Source organism: Anser cygnoides, chromosome 2, assembly GCF_040182565.1.
Source record: "Anser cygnoides isolate HZ-2024a breed goose chromosome 2, Taihu_goose_T2T_genome, whole genome shotgun sequence".
In the NCBI taxonomy this organism is placed as follows: Eukaryota; Metazoa; Chordata; class Aves; order Anseriformes; family Anatidae; genus Anser; species Anser cygnoides.
Genome location: NC_089874.1, coordinates 62711394 through 62732417, shown reverse-complemented (window position 1 = coordinate 62732417; position 21024 = coordinate 62711394). Strand labels below are relative to the sequence as shown.

The 21024-nt window shown below is 40.9% G+C and overlaps 1 protein-coding gene across 2 annotated transcripts in view; it reads right to left on the bottom strand.

Annotated features, from left to right (window-relative positions):
- Positions 1 to 1302: 1302 nt before the first annotated feature.
- ITPRID1 (ITPR interacting domain containing 1) overlaps positions 1303 to 21024 on the bottom strand; it is a 44103-nt gene continuing 24381 nt past the window's right edge. For both annotated transcript variants that reach the window (XM_048075626.2, XM_013196078.3), the window contains 6 exons: positions 10896 to 10978; positions 8989 to 10494; positions 5345 to 5472; positions 4533 to 4644; positions 3863 to 4216; positions 1303 to 2900 (listed from right to left, as the gene is read on the bottom strand). In XM_048075626.2, coding sequence (XP_047931583.2) covers positions 2844 to 2900; positions 3863 to 4216; positions 4533 to 4644; positions 5345 to 5472; positions 8989 to 10494; positions 10896 to 10978 — 2240 coding nt within the window. In that variant the 3' untranslated portion in view covers positions 1303 to 2843. The remainder of the gene's footprint in view (positions 2901 to 3862; positions 4217 to 4532; positions 4645 to 5344; positions 5473 to 8988; positions 10495 to 10895; positions 10979 to 21024) is intronic.

Genomic DNA, 21024 nt, shown 5'->3' with positions numbered 1-21024 from the left:
TCCTAATTTGTTTCCTCTCATGTGCTTTGGTGAGACAGCATGTGGACCTTGTACTCCAGAAATTGTTACCAGGGCACAGGTACTGAGCCCTTAAAAGGGAGTTACAAGGATTTGAGGCTGCAGTTTTAGGATTTTTGAAGGTGAGAGATGCTGAAAGAGGGCTGGAGAGCTAGGAGAATCAGTGCCACTATAACACAGCAGTGTCCATCCCTATGCATCCCTTTTCCATAGCAGATCTGAACAATATTGCATGAACATCTGTGGGGCCTTGGCAGTCTCATGAAACAGAGCCATTGGTTCAGCCCATTTCAGTTTTGAGTGCTGGAATAGGGAGGACAACAGTCTTTAGTTCAAATACTGCCATTACTGCCATTTCTCCACCTATTTTCTTTTACTTTTTTCCCCAGAAATATTGCAGTGTGACAAGGTCAGTTTTCTTCAGATTTCAGACTTGTGAACTGGTTAGTACTAATGCTTTTCACAAGCAATGTAGTCCCCCTCGAGGTATGACCTGCTGCCTTGTAAGCCTGCAAGCTATGGTCCTAGCCAGCTAGAGCAATTACATTACTCAATCATATATGTTATTATTTCATTAATTCTGTGAAGTTATCATTAAGAATCCCATCATATTTACTTATGAGTAACTATTTCCCCTGCCCTGAGGGGCAATAAAAGATAGCATTTAAAAGACTGGTAACACTGTGTGTGGAAGGAAAAGGCGGCACACAGCTGGGTTGCTACACTCACCAGTGCCACCCCAGGCTTTCCTAATCACAAAATGACTGCATGATTTCTTTTGTCTTGCATCTTCAACAGCAGCACCGAGACTCAATCCAGACATCCTTGTAATATGCTTGGAGGACTTATGAAGTTGTGCTCTACCATAAATCAAAAGATTTTACCCCTTCCCATTGCTTAATATGCTTTTTATTGCTACGAGGTTATAGCTTAACCATTAAAACAACATGGAAGACTTGAAGGGCTAGCTAGCTAGAAATGTAAGTTTAAGTAATAATGTATTTATGGATGTCTGAGTGTTGCATATGGGGAACCCAATCCCATCCACAGTTTGCATGAGATTATAATTAAAGTGAATTGAGGAACCGGACTGCACACACAAATCACCTAGAGACTGTTCAAACAGGAAAGTTTTGTTATGAGGAGTCAAATTCAGTCCTGGATGTGAACGTAGATGGTAGAAGTCGAATGGCACCAGAGGTCCCATGTGATCTTTCTGATCAAGAGTAGCTGCCACCTGCACACAAGGATATAAGACAGGCATACAGTGGCTGTAGCATCACATACTTATTAAAGCTTTTACTTAACACGCTGCAGTGGCACATACAAAAAGTAGCTTGTTTTATGGTGTGGATAAGGAAAAGAAAATTCTTAGCTGTTCTTACTTCCAGGATTCCTTTGGCACTGGCATCATTGTATATCCTTCACCTTGCTCTTTATTTGCCTTCCTCCACAAAGTACAACATCTGCAGTTGCAGTTCATAAGGTAGTAGAGATGAAGGTTATTTTGGTCCTGTTTGCATGCTGCTTGCTGTCGAGATTAATCCCAGCAGCTTCAAAGTCACAAATCTTGATATGTAAACTCTTAAACACTTGATAGCGTGGAAGTGGTGTACAAATCCCATGCGGGGTCTCAAGAAAGGGGCAAATTTCAACCAGTAAAATTCATGGCCCAGCAGGCTGTGGGGGAGCTTGTCGGTTCCTGTGTTATGTACCTCTCCCCCAATCATTTTATTGCCCTGAACATCTGTGGAAACATCGAGGTGCAGGGAGCCTCCAGGCTGCTCAGCATGTTTGACTCCATTTTCTCCTTAAACATGTGCAAATGCTACTTCTATTTGCACCTTTGCAGAGCTGTGATTTGCAACACCGAAGCCAAAATGACACCTAAGCTCCCTTCAGAGCATTAAACAAACAAGCCAGTAGGACGTCTCACAGCCTGGGAAGGGCCAAATTGAAAGCAGTAGCACAAACTGCTTTGAAAATGAGCTAGTTGGATTTCTTTGCTATGCTCCAAACCAGAGAGGTCTTTTCTAGTGTTTGTTTGTTTGTTTGTTTGTTGTTTTGGGGGTTTCTTTTTCTTCTGCGTGAATCCAGGTTCTGAGAACTCCCCAGAAAACTGAACCAGGATTCTGATTGAAGGTTTATAATCCCGTGACTTTTTTTTTCTTTTTTTTTACTTTTTTTTTCTTCAATTAGATTTCCGTGAAGCAAACATGAAAATGAAGAGGACAGCCAGGAGACTAACCACAGAAATGGTTTGACAGTGTGGGTATTTAACATTTTATACACTGTCAGTGAGCTCCTGATTTGATACGGACGATAGATACAAGCCTCATAAAGTTAGTCAGAGGCAAATTAGGTTTTACTAGCTAGTTAAAAGGTAGAAGATGGCTAGGGGCTGGCTGCACAAGGTAGTTTGGACTAGAGGTTTAATATTGGTTGAAGGACTATGTTAAAATAACTGGCTTTAAGGAGAATAGCTTCTAGAGGTATCTCCTAGGCTGTCCACAAGTTCAAAAGTTTCTTCTTAAAACAAGTCCTCTCCTCTTCTTTGTAAAGTCATTTACAAAGAACAGCCCCGTGTCATGCCAAGAGTAACATAGTAAGTTTTGCACTCACACAATAGCAAAATGCAATGTCTGTTTTTGAAATATCCTCTAAAGATGTCTGCTTTTCTGGCCAGTCACCTGATTGCAAATGAAACTGCTGTGATCAAAACTTTGCATAAAGCAGCGTTTTGCTCATTTGCTTCTGAGATATATCATGTATTGAAGGAGAAAGGCCACAATTATTAAAAACAAAATCCATCAGTCTGTCCTCCATCAGTCTTTCCCTTCTTCTGAATCATTACCTAAAGGACTTCTGAAAGATTTCTTCAACTGAAAAAAAAAAAAACAAACAAAAGGAAAAAAGTGTTATGTTGAGAAAATGACCAAGATTACTCTGAAAAGGAAATGGGTACAAAAGACTGACAACACATGATATCAAATAAATTTTAGTTCCTTGTTCCTTACTGTCTATGGTTCTCATTCTTTGATTTGTGTGCAAAGGAATCTGATTCTGCTTGGTAATACCAATAGCAATATCAACATAAATCAGGAAAACAGTATAAGATTACAATACAGAGTATTCTTTCCAATGGTGTTTATATGAATGTTATGCAAAATTTGACCCTAACTGTTCACTTAAAAGAATGATCATTTCTTTAAAAATTGGGACACATGTTGAGATAGAACAGATCATCAAAGTGTAAGGCAGATAAGAAATTAGCTAGAAATATTTAATAGCTAGAAATATTTAATACACAGAAAGACAGGCAAACTTTTTTTTTTTTTATGACTACTTTGTGAGATTAGATCTGTCAGAAATGCTGAGTTAAAATTTCTTTGGAAAAACAACAAACCTTCCGTTTCACTGCCTTTACTGCCCTTGTAAAACCAGGTAATTGGCTTTGCAAATTGAAGCCATAAATTACTAATTCCACACTATGGGAGAGATTTGAATATACCAATTAGTTGAACAGTTGCATCCAGAGTTCAAGCAAGCCTAGCAAACATCATGTACGTATTCATATGTGCTTCTCTCTGGAGCATCTGGGTCACTGCCACAGCTTAGAGAGAAATAGCAAGGCAGGTCCAGTCCCAGCCTGTTCTTGTGCTGCCTGTGCAGGCTGACAGTGCCCTGAAGCACAGGCTCCGTCCCTTGGGATGAACACACAGTTTAGCAGGAAAGTGTCCTGATCTAGGCTGTGGCAACGAGGCACTGCATAGCTCAACTGCATTGTGAGTCAGCAATCCCTTCCACTTAAAACTTTGAGGCTGAGACTAAAACAGCTTCTTACATTGCGTATAAAGGTCTTAAAGTCCATTTTTGCTTGGGGAGGTCCTTTTATTTCCTTTTTGCTGGTGGAGGGTTCCTGTGGGTCAGACTCATCTGAATTCGGCTCAGGCACTGTCTTGGTAGAAAATGGTGCCAAGGGTGCCCCTTGCTGCAGGGCAGATAGAGAGCCTGCTGCTGTGATGTTTTTGCTAGGAGCTCTTTGAAGTACCATTTTTGAGCACCCACTTCTAGGATGCACAGTGTCAGCAGCATCTGGAAGTGCTTGTTTATTCTGGGCATTTCTTTCTCCCTTCCAGTCAGAGAGTCCAAGCTCAGAAAACAGATGGGATTGTTCTACCAGTAATTGGTCCAGCTGCTGCAGAGAAAATAGAAGGAAAAGCATATTGCAGTAATAAAAATATAATAAAAGGAATCAAGCAGGATACACAAGAGTATATGAAGCATGCCTGATTCTTATGCTTGGTCTGAAGAAGATATGCTATATTTGGCAAATGAGACATTGCAACTAAAAGGAGGAGAAAGGCCTAGAGGACAATTTATTCCAACAGATACATCTAATGTAAAATCTGCAAAAGGACTTCTATCAGTGGCCATTGCAGTCTTTACCCTCTAATCCAAGCTTGTCAGGAAAACTTCCTACAAGATCCAGAGCGGTGGCTTGTGCAACATACCATCAGGATGCCATCCCTGACTTGGCAAGTTTGATCGTTCAGCTGAAATTCCAGCTCTGCCACCTCCTGATGAACGGCCTGCCGTAGGAGTTGCAGGTTTCTGCTTTCCTCCCTGCAGGGACAGAAGTGAAAGCACACTTGAATGGGCAATGAACATGCTCCTCTTCCTCAGCCCCACCATAATGCCTGTATCACACACTGTTGCCATCTGATTTCTACCCATGATCATGGAATAACTTACAAAAAAAATATAAAAAATAAGAAATAAAAAATAACAGCCCTTGCCCACTCAACTCCAGTTCTTCAGTTACCCCACTTGCAAAATTAAGCATGTTGCAGTTGTAGAGTGGGCTTGAGTCTGGGCAGGTTCATCAGTTCTGATATATTACTATCACAAAGACTGCACAAATGTCCTACTTTCAGGCAGCTCAAGACTAGAAGCCCCTACTAACTTTTTGTATAAATGAGGCTTCTCAATAATCACTGTGAACGTGGGCTGAACCCATGAAGAGCTAACTGAAATCTGTTCCTGGATTCCTATTACTATTAAAATATAGTAATTCCACACTAAAAATCTGGCCTACATTTATAGAGCAATTTTCCCCTTCATAATACATGATTGAACAGTATAGAGTAGCTGGACTTTCTTCTGAGCAAAAATCACAATACTTTTCCACTTGCAGGATGCCCATGGCTACACCTCACTGACCAGTAATGCTGCGGGAACACAAGTGTCCAGACAGACTGTAAGTGCCCATGGGCTGTTGCTGATGCTAGCTTTGGATTTAAGTAAGTGTGTGGGGCTGCCTTACCTTCCTTCATCTGGCATAACATCAGAAAGCAGTGCCTGCTGTTCGGTCAGGTGCTGTTCAATCTCATCCAGCTTGTCACGGAAGTGCTGGCAGGAGATCTTCATCAGTTCTATTTCCTGGAGGGTACACTGCATAGAAAAGCAAGAAGACACCCCATTTTACTACTTTTCTTTGAGTGCCTCCATGGCGAGTGCATTTGAAGCTGGCAGAGCAAAGGACATGGGCCCACCTCTTACCTGCACAAAGGGGGCTCTGTGAGCAGCTGCCATGAAAGTCCAAATGGCACTTCAGGTGTGTTTGTGCTGGGTGCATCACTCGCATCCCAGTCACCATCTTGTTTCCTAAACGATGTAGGATGAAGTGGCACTAGTCAAGTCAATGGGAATTTCATTTTTGCCACTGAAGTAGGAAATGGACTTTGATCAAAAATCTGGCAAAATGTGCCAAATCCTGATATTATGCTGTTGTCAGATACTATCTTCCAGCAGGATGGGTTGCTATGAATTAATGAGAAATTACTGTCCACTGGAAGTTAGAAACTGTTTTGAAAAAGAGAACTAGGAAGAAAGAGGAGAGTAAGCGTGAGAGGGAAGAAATATAAGAACTATGAGAGGTACAAATGTCTTTCATAACAGGTTCTGCTAAGTTTCTGATAATTTCTCATCTATTACCCATTAGACAGCTTGAACTGGATTTATCTAACGAAGTGCAGACATTTACCATAACAGATACACATCCAAGTACGGCAACAGAGCAATTGTTCTGTTTCAAAATCAGACACCCGTAACATGTCAGAGGATCTATGCCATAAATCATAGAATCATTAAACGTCACCATTTCTCTTGACTGAGAGAAGTAATCTAGTATGACTAATCACTTACATCTACTCTGATGTAAACATCTACACCAGGAATGTCTCAAAGGAAACCAGATGAATGAGCAGCGATAGTATAGAAAAAATCTTAAGAAGATTCTCCCATTACTACTTTGGAGCACAGGAATAATATAAGCGCAACCTGCTAGTAACATCAAAATAAATCCTGCTACTAGAGTCCATAGATGTCTAAGTTTCTAGACATATTAAAGACTTGTCCTTGACTTTTAACACTTTGTTAAAGGAAGTAATGTAGACAGCATCATCAAAGTGATTTCGGAGACAGTACCACCTGCCTTCTGAAGGCATGTCCCCTATTACTCTGAAATTGCTCAGAGTGCAAGTAGAAGTTCAGCATGTTCTTGTTTTGGCAGATTTTAGTCTCTAGTAAACCACAGGAAGATAGTGTAGGAACCTGCACTCCACTGCTGACCACTGTAACTGACAGAGAACAAGAGGCACATCTACAAAGTGTGGCAATGCTTGATCTCTTTGGATCCCTGCAATCACGGCCTTTGAAGAACTCTTCATGTTTGTATGCTTGAATGTGTCCCTCAGTCCCAACAAGGCCTGAAACATGAGGAAGTCAGCCCTGCTGAAGGACCAGCTTCAGCTAGAGGGCAAAAGATGCTCACCGTGCATTTGATAAACCTCATCCTCAATCTCCATTTCAACAGGCACGCTCTTGATGATTATGAACCCAGGGATAAACTTTTCCATAACAGCAAATGAAATATCTAGCCCCAAGAGACATAGGATAGCATCAGAAAGGGCTAATCAGAGACTGGTAGTGATTTGATAGAGCTGGTCCTATGACTGTAGTGGAGCAGAGCTCTCCTAAGAGTCTACTCCTTGTGGAGCACAGTTGGTTCTCTTAATGCTATAGGTTAGAGCAACAACCATGCACCCCACTGAGGCAGTCGACTGTGTTATGAGGACCTTCAGATCAAGTGTTGGCTGATTGCTCATCCCCCCTCAGCTCCCCTCCACAGTCTTTAATCTCAGTCCTCAGAAAGTTTGGCTGTTCCTAGATGAGAGCGCAGGGATATAAGTCAGCAGTACCCATATAATAAACATGATTTCTTCTCAACACCAAGTCTAGCCATCAGGATATCTAGCCATCAGAACATCTAGCCATCAGAAAGGTGTGCCCAAATGAGACTGAAGATCTCCTTTCATGCATGTCACTATGAAGAAGTCAACAGGCTATAGGTAAATTTCTAGATGATTCCTCAGGACTAACAGAAATCTGGAAAACACCATGCAAAACATCCAAAAAGTATAATGAGGTTTGTGAAAATGTTATGGATGAATTAAGGGCAGCTCCCCTGGCACTGACTCTTCAGGCATATCACAGAGCACATGTTCACATAGATTTATTCATAGTTCAATCTCAACAAGGATGGAAGGGGGACTAACTTTCCCAGGAACACTCCCAGGCAGGCCATTGTTTCAAGTAAAGTGAGTACAAGTAGGGTCAATTTACTATCTACCAGTTGCTCCAGAGTGGTTGCATTCCCCGTGCATGCCCTTGATAAATGGGGTAGAATCTGAGAGAGCTTCTTACAGTAAAATACATAGAAACTACCTTACCTTTAGTGTAAAGCATAAATATGCACCCATGAAATATCTACAGAGTGGCTAATATTCAGTATATTCACTCTCTTATTGCACAGTGACTGAGATGTGAAGCCATATCCCTAATGACAGATCTTGGATAACAGTATGGTGCAAAGCCTTTTCCTCCCACACTCCCTGTCCACAGACTGCAGAAGAAAAATCACCACTAGCCCCTATTAGAAGAGTGATTAAGCAGTAGTCAGTGACAACGGGCTTCTAGTCCACCATAAGGTACTGATTCACTGCCATCTTGTGGCAACATCATGATAGCTAACAAATGCATGTTTTTCCATATAGTGCTCAAAGACAAGAGATTGCAGATTTATATATTCAGTGATGTGGCATCAAAAGAGGAAAAACGGGAAGTCCTGCAGACCAGCAGGATGTATACTGCACCACATTTTTCTCAGGACATAAGAGTCCTTCTCAGTTCCCTTCCTTTCTTTCTTCCCCAACACACCCTGAGTCTTTCACAACTTTTGGGAACTCTCAGCAATTCTGACTAAAAAAAATAATAATGTGGTGACTTTTTACTATTGGTCTTTTTATTGCAAATAGTCATCTTAACACAGCCTTATATTTAATGAAAACTGCTTATCCTACCATGATAAAATGGCTTGAGGCTCTGAAGTTGCTCTTCCCTTCGATTTAAATCAGTTTGGCTTATGGTATGTATCTGAGTATGCACAGTTACTATTTAACAAACACTATAATGTAAATTAAGTTAGTTCTCAGTAAAAGAGGATTGCACTAAATCATATAACCTTGCTTCTTCTACCCAGTATAATACTCAGTTACTGTAAATCATCTGATTCACAGAAACTCATTCTGTAAATCAAATCTTATTTCTTCTCTGCACTTAACCTGCAAACTTTATCACCTAGTTCACAGGAAATATTTTAAGATTGAGTTGATGAACATACATTATGAAAGTAAGCAGCCCAACAAAACTGAAGGTACACAGACATGTTTGCCATTTCTGTCCAGAACGGGGTGCTTCTTTCCCTCCCCATTTTCTCATTTGTATTCCCAAGATATGTCTCACTAAAGAAACAAGCAAAACAGGAGAGGAAAGAGAAAGATAGCTTGTGCATTTAGCAAATAAGTGTTTCAGCCATCTATGCATTATTATTTGAAGGAACCTACTCACTGGAGGAAGATTTCGCATTGCAGTTTCCTGCAGGAGTGTCAGTGTCTTCAAGAGGTGCAGCTTGGTGGTGGTGTGGTTTGAGCAGCAGCCTACAGGGCGATGGGGAGAAACAGGCACAGGGTATGTCCCTGAGCAGCAGCTGTGGCAGCAGCAGCAGTGACAGCAGTGACTGCCCTGTGCACCTGTGATGCCAGAGGTTTCATCCCAGTGGTGCGACCTGTATTTGCCAAAGAGTATGCTGTCTAGAGAGGATGATTTTATCAGGTGGCTATGGGGTGGACAAAGCAGTGGTGACAGCCTGGTTTTCCTGTTGAGGGTGTCAGTTTGGCTGGAGGACTCAGCGGTCTGCTTCACACCGTCCTTTGAAGCCCCTGGGTCTGACCATACAAGACGACCACCCTCAGAGTGTGCTAACACACTGGACAAGTCCATAGGGTCATCCTTAGCAAGGCTTTCAATACGAGGAGCATTTTGCCCTTTGCACTTCACCCTTGAAGTAAACTCCAGCCCTGAAGGCATCTGAACAGTAACAGATTTCAGAGGAGTACGAGTCATTTCACAGTTTTGGACAGTGCCTGCCTGTTCAGGTTTGTCAGCACCTAACATCTCCCTTATGCTACCAGTCTGTTGATCTTCAGGGGAACTTAATCCAGGCCCTTCTGCTAGGCAGCAGGGAGGACTGCAAGATACTTGTGGAGATCTGCTTGAAGTGGCACTACTCCCACTCTGCACTGCTGTGCCCTGACACAGAGTTTCTGGGAGCCCCCTTTCAGAGAAGTATCTTGTGTTTTTTGCATTACTATCCATGTTGCAGAGCATCTGTCTATTTGTCTCCTCATTCACTGCAAGCAGGGTACCATCTTTGCCAACCACTTCCTGGCCCCACCAGAGTCCTTTAACATGTTCTATACTGCTTCCATGGGCATTTTCATGATATGCAAATCCAACGTGCTTTTCAGTCAGGCACCTCTCACCTTCATCGTTGCCTCTGTGTTTGCTCTCACTGATGACTGCATGGTTTGTATCACTCAGTTCAGTGAAGACTATATTTGTATTTTTATGTCCTGTACTGAAACAAAACTGATGAACAAATTTTGAGGAGATAGGATCTCCTTCATCCTGAGTATCGCTCTTAAAACAAGGAGTGTACTGTTTCATGCACTCCTCTTCTTCCAGTTGCTTTCTTCCAGTTTTATGCTCTTTCTTGTCCATATCGTGTAATCTTTCTTGGACATAAGTCTGCAGATCAGCATTACGGGTCTGATAATCACCATTTTCTGCAGTCAGCAGGAGGCAAATCTCTTCTCCCCGATCACTGCATGCTTTTGTTGGCTTAGATACTGTCAAGATGCTCTCATAAGCTGTGATGAAGACCTCAGTAACACAATCATCTGGATTTTGTTGGAAATCTTGATTTAACATAGGAAACTCTGTCCTATGTGACAGGGCTGTTCCTTCATTGTAGTTATCAGAAATAATACTCATCTTTCCTGACAAAGACGCATTCTGAAGAAAATAAAGGAAAAAAAAAAAAAGGAGAGAAAAAAAAAAAGAATATTACAGTTTTACTATCATTTTCATTTGGCAACCACTACTTTGTTCTGGGCACCCCTGGGCCCAGGAGGCATCTTCAAATGCATCTCTAAATACCCAGAAAACCAAAGAATCAAAGATTCATGTCTTATTTCTTCTCTAACCTTGCACAAACCTTGTATTAGTGTGGTGGAAGAATTGCACAAAGCAATGAGAATGCTTCTTGCCTTCTGAGGTTTTCTAGGAAGATGAATTTGTTTTCATGAAGCTTTCCTGACTCCATGATTATTTATTTTTTTATTTGTTACTTGTGCCAGGGTTACAGAGTTTTCATAGACCTGCTGATTAATACCGAATATTGATTGATTCCTTACTTGCAAAACCAAGGGCTCTGGCAGCTCCTCCATGAATCCACTGCTGTCTGACTGGCAGCTGCTTGTTCTTGTCACCATCACCTCTGCTGGGGGAAACAAAAGGATGAGGCATCTAATAATGAAAATCATGCAATCTATTTGTAGACAGCAACTGCAGAACCAAAAACACATATTATGTTTTTTAAGTGAATTACTTGCATTGTCAGTTAGTATCATCAGCAGCATATCAGTCACTTTTTTATTTCAGATGAGAAATATGTGGTTCCCATCTCACACATTACAAAATTTGCAATGAAGTTGCTGAAAAATGCCTGTATTGTGGGTGGTCTCAAAACTCATCGTTGCAGTTTCCCACAGACGACATCATGGTTCAGCTTCTCCCCCAGGGAGACTGCTCTACAGATTCTCTAAACTTTTTTTTTAAAGCTGTTTCAATTACCCTTTGCATCTTTGCCAGCTGTTGCTTCCAGTGTGTTAGTCTGTCCTATAGTTTTCCATACATAAAAATGAAGAAAGACTTAAAAAATTTTGAAAAGTAGAAATGTTTTAGCTGCTATAGTTGAGCCACTGTGAGACTCAAAATAACGCCCCATGAGAGAAAGACCCTCCATTAGAGGATACAACAAAGCTTGACCTTCAAGCTTTAAAGTCTGCAGAGTTAGAAAACCATGTTATCTGCTTATTTAGTGCCTGTTTTAATCCTGAAACATGTAGAATACATAAGTAGCTGAAATGCTACTATAAATTACATATAGGGAAAAAAGCAAAAAAAGAAGAATTAAAAAAAAAAAAAAAGCATAACCTTTAATGGAAGAGTAGTGCTGTTAGAATTCACCTTCTAACCTAGTCAAGACCAGGTGGCTATAGTCAGGTCTGGCCCATTACTTACAATAAATGCAATGCATCTGTTCCAACAACACAGTCAAAAGTGTTTATGTATTGCAACCGTCCAGTCTGTCCAGCCACATTTATATATCCATGCACTAGCTAGAGCACTACTCAAGGTATGTGATGGTGCACTCTGGGCTGATCTTTAGGCACAAGGTGAAACATAATGACTAGATTAAATGTCCACAGAGACAGTTAACATCATTGCCATTAGGCTACAGAAAGACCTCCACGAGTCTCCCTGAACTCCCCTGGAAGTAGGTGTCATGTGTGCTCAGCTATCATGGCTCTCACTAAATAACATTCAAGATATATACATAAACCAAGGCTCAAACCACTCTGAAAACCTGTATCTGTGTTTAAAAATGGTTATGTAACAGGACCTAATGACCATTCTGAGTATGAGTCCGGTTTCTACAATTTTTATGTAAGCAAAATAGAAACTTCTAAGAGAAAATAAATTTATGGTTGAATGAGAACCATCTTAAGCACAGTTCAGTCAAACCGCTGAAGGTGAAATCACCTTCATCTCAGGCATCTAATTTGCACCTACCTACATGTTAGACGTGTAGTTAACTAATATTCCTAGCGTAAAGACTTAAATTCCCCATTTAATCCATATAAAGTGAAGTCTTTGAGGATCTGTGCTGCAGATCTTTTCCAAGTACATTCAGGCGCCTAATTTAATCATTACATCCCACACTGACATGTGAGATCCTACCCAATGTGCCAGGCCATATCTAAGCTATGCATGCAGGTAGAGATAAGGAGTTTTTAAAAGATGAGATTTTTCTCTGACTCTGGAATACTTTATTCAAAGCCAGTGAAAATTTCAGTGATTTCCATGGAAGTCTGAATTTAAAATAAGACTTAGTGAAAACAAATACGGTCCTCCAATTCAAGGTGAGGTGAAAAGCTATGAAGATTGTCATAGTGCTCCCACACAGACTTCAAGCTGAACAGCATGCTCCCAGGAGAAATGCGAAGCAGTGCCGCGTTGGGAAGGCAGGTCTTGCTGCAGGCTGGGGCTGTGTAGAAACTAGGTTAAACATGATATCCTTTTCAAATTAAGGCAGCTCAGTTTTAATGTCTGGATACGAGAGTCAAGTAAACCGTGTCTGGTTTAATGTCTATATACCAGAGTCAAGTAATATTTGCATAGTGGAAGGCAGCATTTGTGTACTGGGGAAACCGTGCTTTAGATTGGCCCAGTCCTCATCCATCACTTCATTTCCACTTCGTGTCCCAAGCAGGGAGGGAGTAAGCGAGACTGAAAATTAGAGCATGGTTAATGCTGTCCTGAGAAGGAACAGAGTTTCCCTCTTTGTGAAAGGTAATAGTTTGCCAATGGTAACAGTACAGTTTTTCTCGGCAGGCTGTAGTACCTGGTGAGGATAGCCATAGCCCAAGTTTCTGCTAGGTCTCCCAGGACAAATTCCTCTAAATATCAGCTTTTCTGAAAATATCCAGACTGTATGCTGTTGCTAGCATCTAAAGAACTCTCACTGCTTAGAAGCAACAATTCCTTATTTTTAAATGATCTAAGTCTTTCAGCAACAGGAAGAGCATCTTTAGGAAGCATACAAGTTGACCAAAAAGATAGGAGGAAGGATCAGAAAAATTTGCATAGTATACTTTGGCATTTTTTAAATGTTCCTTTCTCTTTCAAATATACTTTTTTTTTTTTTCCTGAGAGCAACTGCATTTTTTAATTTAAAAGACAAAGGTGCAAAAAATGGGTTAAATCACCTGAACATTAAGCAAAACATGTTTTTAATTCCAGTCTACCTAAACCACATTTTTCCCTAATCATTTGGTTCATCCAGTGAACCAAAATATCCATTATTCATGTAGTTCCACTCAGTTCTCCTAGTGTGTGGAGACACCCAAACCTGTAGAGATTCTGCAAATACATGCAGAGCATCACACAAAGGAAAGATAAAGTATGTTTGGAGAAGAAGTAGAGACGCAGACCAGTATTCAGCTATGAGATAAAAATTACAACTCTGGGCCCTGTGCGGAGAATACATCTGGCTATGCTGGAAAGAGGAAACCTGAGAATCGCCCCTGAAGACCTTGGTGAGGAAAACCTTGGCTCTTCGCCTTTCTGTGCTAATTGAACTGGGATAGTTTAGCTCCTGCCTTCCATTTCTGTTCCGCCTGAATTTTAAATAAAAATAGGTTAGAGGAACTTACTAATCAGGTTGCTACTTCATTTTGTACCACATAAGAAAGTACATGCCTTCCAAACCTCAAAGGTCCCACAGCTTTCCAACCATTTACTTGATCAATCCAATTTCATTAAGAGACTTTCTCTCTCCCCTTATTGGCATGCAGATACAGTGGCTTCTGTACTCACCAGCCTTCCGTGCAGGATCTTTCTGAATCTACTGGGCTGCTAGGTTTACCACTAATGAAAGAATATTCCCTAATTAGTAAAAAAAAATAAGTGCTGGAGTGCAGTTCTGGGTTCCTCTGAAGACTCTGCAGCTGGTTTTATGTGGAGTTGGCCGCAAACAACACAACCTCTTTCTAGTTTCCAGCCTGGAGAATACTCACAACATGAAAAGGTGCCATGAGAACTTCTGCATTGCTTGTAAATCATACTATATTTTTTGTATGTCTAGTGAATCACATTAACATGGATCAGTGCACTCCAGTGTTTGTTTTCTACCTCATTTGAGTATTTGGGGAAGCACAGGCACAAAAATTTCAAAGGCAAGAGCATTTGTGCAAATTTGAATTTTAAATTCACAAATTAAAATCTGGACTGCTCATCCTGTCATAGGAAATAACAGAATGGCCAATTGCAGCCTAGCAATGCCTTTTTTTTTTTTTTTGTAGTTATTTAAATGTTGCAGGACCTTGATGTAGTTAAGCATTTCTAAAACTATCTGTTATATACACGGGACTAAACAGTGCAGAGGAGCCACAATGTAGTCAGATATCTCATGAAAGTAAAAGAAGCCTGAAAGGCTTAGTCTAAATTTTTCACTTAGCTATATAAGCAAAGACAGTATGCAATCTCTCACATGATACTCTCAAGGCACTAGCATCATTACAACTTAAATGGTCATGTTAAATTCAGCAAGAAAACTAGATTTGGGCTTAAATCTATCCATAATGTTCCCACACCCAGAGTTTAGTGCACACATAAATACCTTGCTGATTGGGGCTTGAAAAACACTTCAGTTCAACAATAGTTCAATTCAACAACAGTTGAATGGAAGTACCACTGAAGTAAGAGACAGAATGAATGAAAGTCACACCATGTCCATGGAAGTGCCAGAACTGAACAGATGTTTTCTTATGTTCTGTGTTTTGCTTCTCAAACACAGGCATCAAATACCAAAGGCACCAAAGCTGCACAGCTCTACAGCTCTAGCAGAAGCAGGTGAAAGATGCGACGGCTCTGATTCTCCAAAATATTGCAATAAATAAATAAATAAATAAATAAATAATAAATAATAATAAATAAAAAAATAGATAAAATGAATTGTTTCTGTCTTACAGGACAAAAAGCATTTCAGAAATACATTTTTGAACAATACTTTCAAAACAGAAATGGGTTTATTTTGGGTACCTACAAATATCCTTCCCGTTTGGACACACTATCCCTCCTGCTCTGGGAATTGTAGGTCTGTATGTTACCCTTAACAGCGCTGCCCTGTCTATAGCATTACAAAAAAGGATGTTGCAGTAAGAGCTGGCTGTGTGCTAGAAGAATATGTCAACTGCACGGCAGTTACAGATGGTCCTATCTTGTGATGGGAGAATTGCTGCAGCTTACTCCCCTCTCCTGCTACTGGCCACTAAGGACTAATAAAACTCCACTGAAAATATATATTTCACATAAGTCACAAAGAACCATTTTTTTGGCATTGTTACCCAGAACAGTAGATTTTCTGAAGCCCATTAAACCTTGTTGCACCAGAATAAATTATTTTGTACAGTTTTCAGCATTTTAGGGAAAGAAATGTTGCTGTTCATATTGGTTCCCATGTATGTGGCAAAACCATGCTGTCTTTCCCTACTTGGAGGTAGCTCCATCACAGGCAACTGCATTGATTATTGGCTGTTAACTATGGACATAAGCATTTTACTTACTGCCCCTGAAATGCAAAAGAAAAAGTCTTTTTTGTCCTTTTTTTTTTTTTTTTAAATATTCCTGTATATATATAACACCAATTCACTTTCCACATTGCAGAAAGGATGACAAACAAGTGAACTAAGTTAAGAAGGATTATTTATATTATTTATCTTCTAGCCAAACATAATACACAACTCTACAACTGTCTTGCATGTAAGAGACATCAGTATAGAAATACTTCTAACTATAGTGGTGCTGCGGGACTGATCCCTCTCTATACAGCTACATCTGTTTGTGCAGCATTTCAGGAAAACAATCACCAGATGGCAGCAGCACATAAACCACAAATTTTGTTTCCAAAGGCCAACATAAACCACAGTTTTTAACAACATCCTTTGCAGAGTTCATTTTTCAATGACATTATAACAGAAATAAGATAAACCATCTTATTAGAATAGTCATATTATATGAAAGCAAGTAATACACCCCAAAACGCATCAGATGCAGCAAAGGCACCTATTCTTATTCAAAACCAAGCATAGCTAAATGTGTCTGTCCCTTGCTCCCTTTGAAGTAAAAAATTGAAGGGGAATTCCATGCCAAACATCTAACACAGTGTGACTGGGTTAAAATACATTAAAAACAATAACAAAACTCTATGTAAGGTAATTTCTGTTATTAATTGTGCCATGCCGTGATGATAAGTGGTGTACAAATGGCAAAAAAGGGTCTGTGTCTGGTAGAGACGAACAGAATCTGGCTCCTCTGAGGAATTTCTTAATGCTTCTCAAAACCCCATTACCCCTGCTCTCACCCAATCTTCAATAATCTTCTCCCCATTATTGTGGGTAACACTGGTATATAAGACTTCGGGTATGCATCTCTTACCATGGGGGTGAAGCCAAACTCATTCTGAACAAGAGGGGAAGGCCCAGCAGCCCCATAACTGCAAGGAACTGCCGTAGGCCAAGAGTACACATATGCTGTACCCCAAGATGGTGAGACAGTGCCAGGGGAGATGAAAAGCAAAGGGCATGTGTCATGTGAAAGCCACAGATATTTTGATTCATCTCTATGTTCAATCTGCAGTTCTTTTATCCATGGGGTCCGGATGTCATGGCCATCATTAGCAGGAGACACATGCCCAGCTCCAGGCATGCTCCCGCACCCTGTGACCGGGGGTGCGCACATGGTGCTTTGTATCCTCCTGTGCAGGCTCCTACTCCTTGCCCAAGGCACCGCTCCCAAATCCTTTAGGAGGAGATTGACCTATATGCTCTCCAAATATTAGCCGCGAGCACCTCAGGGAACCAGGTCAGGGAGCATTAGAGATGCAAACTGCACTGGCAGAAATAGCTGCATAGCAATTCTACGTCTACCATCAGCACATTCAACTTCAATTCTTGTCCTCCAAAACACCTGAAGAAAAAGCAGTTTTGCACCAGGTTCCAGTCAAGCTTTTGGCTTAGGATTCAGCGTATAGGATGGTTATGTCTAGCACACTTGTGGCACAGCACAGCCAGCAGGCAGAGCACAGCAGCCTGGAGCTGTGCCCAGGCTGCAAAACCTGTCGCAGAAGTTGGGTGAGAGGGCACACTTGGCTCCCTGATCCTGTAGCTAGACAACCACTGATACCTAAGCCACATACTAACGTGCTTTAAAACCAGTGGACATATTCACTGATTTAAAACTAGCTTCAGTACATCTGCTGTACCCTACAGTCAGCACCGTGACAGCAGGTATAAATATACTCCATTGTGAAATGCATGGGGCTGGTGGGTGGGTTGTCTGGCTCTTTCGCTTGCTCGCATTACAGGTTCTCCATAGCTCATGTGTGGAAAGAAGCTTTGTAGAAGAATTGAATTAGCTGATAATATTCTGTTAAGCTGCTTGTTAAAGAAAAATATATATATATTAAAAAACAAAAACAAAAGCACTTATTTCCTCTCCTTCCTACCCAAATCATAGATGAATATAGACAAAGGAAGTAGTGTGCTCACTACTTTTTGCATCACTGAAAAGGATATAATTACCTGCCTAGCACCAGTGAATTATCCTTTGCCTCCCCAGAGGAGGTCAGAACTGATGTCTGTGGACTTCAGTGGCAGGGTTTCACCATTCAGAATTCTCCAACTTTGCCCTTTTTAAGAATACCTCCAGTACAATTTGGTTCCTGAGACTGGAAACCCCCTTTAAAGTATTTAAAGTATCTGGGGACAAAGGTCACGTCAGGTTTGGTTATACAGCATGACATCATGAATCTCACATGCTGTCACTGAGAACAGCAGACGCACCCCTGCAAGCTGCCACGCTCGGGAGTAAGGCGTCTGCCTTGCCTGCCACTCAGAGCTTCCAATTGTTTCTTGCTTGTCCTACACAAGAACACACTGCCCTAGAAATGATAAAAGTATAAATGAGTAATCTAAGAGCTGAATTTGACAGGGAAAGAGAGAACACTGTAGGCAGTTATCTGTGATAAATGATGTTTCTGCAGTCTGGGAGGTTAGGCGTAGTGATGAATCTAGTCAAAACCTGAAATTGCAGTCACTTTGACAATAGTCTTTTATCTTCCTTCAGCTGATGAAACAGCTTCAAACTTTGCCAGGTCCTCCTCCTACTTTTCCTTGAGAGTCAGTATTACTTCCATCTTATTTCAACTGAGCTTCAGCCAACTGTCATTAATTCAGATTCGTGCCGCTGCCAAATGCCGGGAGAGACGGGTGATGGTTGTGTCTGCTTCTGATGAAAATGAGAGGTAGAGCTGAATGTCATCAGCCTACACTGTAGATCATGTTACATCACAACTTCTCCCAGTAGCAGCTGCACAGAGATAATGAATAAAAAATAAGCAATTGCAGTGAGCCTTGTAGGGCTCTCTGCAACTGAGAGCACCTCACAAAAGGAGGGATGGCTTCTGGCAAACCTTACAGAGACCTTTGAGAAAAATGAGTGAAAAGCCCCTTTGTTCTTGCTAGGGTCCAGCAACTGCTGCCTGGTCAGCAGTGGTCAACACGACTGGGAGGTCAGAATACGTGTCTGGCTTTTGGGCATTACTTTGTAGAGGTCAACAGCCAATTATAGTAGCTCTATTTCCATGATAATATCAATTAAACTTCTGTTCGGGGGGTCTAAGAGCGTTAGGCTTAGTAAGCCTGCCTCTCTGTGTCAGTGATATTTTCATCAGGAAAAATGCTAAGTAATCAGTCCGTAGATGACAAGTATGTAAAAGATCTATGGAATAGGAAACATATTTCTCATCTGGAAAGAAATCTGATTTGTCTAGAGCACAAAAATATACCCTAAATAACACCAATGTCCCCTTCTCAAAAGGGTCACTGACAGTAGGGGGAATCAACCCCCTCTTTTAACAGCCATGGCAAAGCAATATTGGATCATCAGAAAAGCATATGTATGTTCTCACAAACCTGCCCTGAAGCCTGAGCAGGACATGAGGTAGGAATTACAAATTTTGTAACAAGGTTTAAGGTTCAGTGGTCACTCTTTCAACTGGCACCATGAGTGCAGCATCATGGAGGTCTGGCAAGGCTCTGACCCTGCTGTGCTCCGTTGAGGGTGTAGAAAGGAAAGGCAGAAGAAAAAAATACTAGAAAAGGTCTTCTTTCAAGGCCTCAGCACAGCTTTAGCACAACTGGATTTTGTTTCAGAAGTTTTCTTGTTTAAAAGGCTATGGCTGATAATCTAAATACATCCCTCAAACTATTTGGTTATCCTCTTGGTTACCTAAGGTATTTTATACCCCCCTTCCCCCCCAAGGTTTTAACAACAGCAGGTTTTATAACTTTCACTAGGCCATCTGCCTTAAGTATGCGATGTGTGCATATCCTTTCCCACCAGGATGAATCAGACTGCTGCAGCAGGACCTAAAATATGACGCATATGTGCAACAAAATGTTATAAATGTGCAGTGACTTTTAGGAATGTACTCACTGAAAATCATACAAGCCCCAGTGTTCCTGGGACAGCTGCCTTGACCTGAGGACTGTGGCCAAGGCCTCCTGGCACCGTTGGCAGGAGGTATGACCTCCCAAAAACCATTTCAGAAGTCTGTCAGACTTCCTTTATTTGCTGCCCATCTACTTTTTGTACTGGTGACTGGCATCACCACCTGCTGGGTTTCCACCTTTATATCCATTGATGAATTTGGATATATGCAGATGAGTGACACATGTCAAAGACCGTGACAAAGTGAAGCAGCCAGTGTATTCTCAAGACCAACAGAATTGCCTCTCTGAGAGGACTTCTTTGAGGGGATCAGGCAACTGAGGATGTTTCTGTACTGGCAGAAGATACAGGAAGGTTTGAAAACTCATAATTGTATAACTTTGCCTTTCACCTTTTCTCTTTTCTCTCAGCCTCTACTTTCTGACAGTTTCTGCTTATTTCTGGGATCACAGAACTTCCCCTCAAGATGTCTTCAAGCTACAAAATACATGAAAATGACACAGCTTCCTCTTAATCTCCCTTATTGGTCTCTAATGTAAAGAAATAGGAAAAAATGAGAAGGCCTTTAAATGGTTCACTTGCAGAAGATGGAAAAAATATAGACTTCACCATCATAAAACAAATGAAGGTAACACAAAACAGCTAAAGAAAGCAGATGACTCCTTTGTGCCAGGTCACCTGCAGAAGATAAAGCTGTTGCAAACAGGACTTCTCCTCAGGATGCATAAAGATTAACATCCAGGAGCAACTTCCACAAATAACACTAATAAAAGCAAAACTTTTTATTTTTTGTAGAAAACGCAGGACCCTCTGAGTGTTCTTGTTAGTGAAATCTTTGTGGATCTTTTTTAAAGGACTGGAGATTTTTTTTTACTGTGAAAATATCTGTGTAATGCTAACTCAAATGAACTGTGCTATGACTGCTTCATGAACATACAGAAGTGTATTATGGATCTATTACTCATCATGTTTTAGGAAGGGAGACCCCCTATGAGGAAACTGTATGTGATCATTAATGGCAGATCTTAACATAAATATCAAGCAGTACCAACAGAAGAGTAGTTGTAGGAAATTTTTAAGTTCCAGATTTTGACTGCCACTTTAGCAAGCGACCTCTTTGGCTACCTCTTTGCCTTTCCTTATTCTGTTATTAAAACTAAAAAATCATTGTGTTATAAGTGAAGAAAA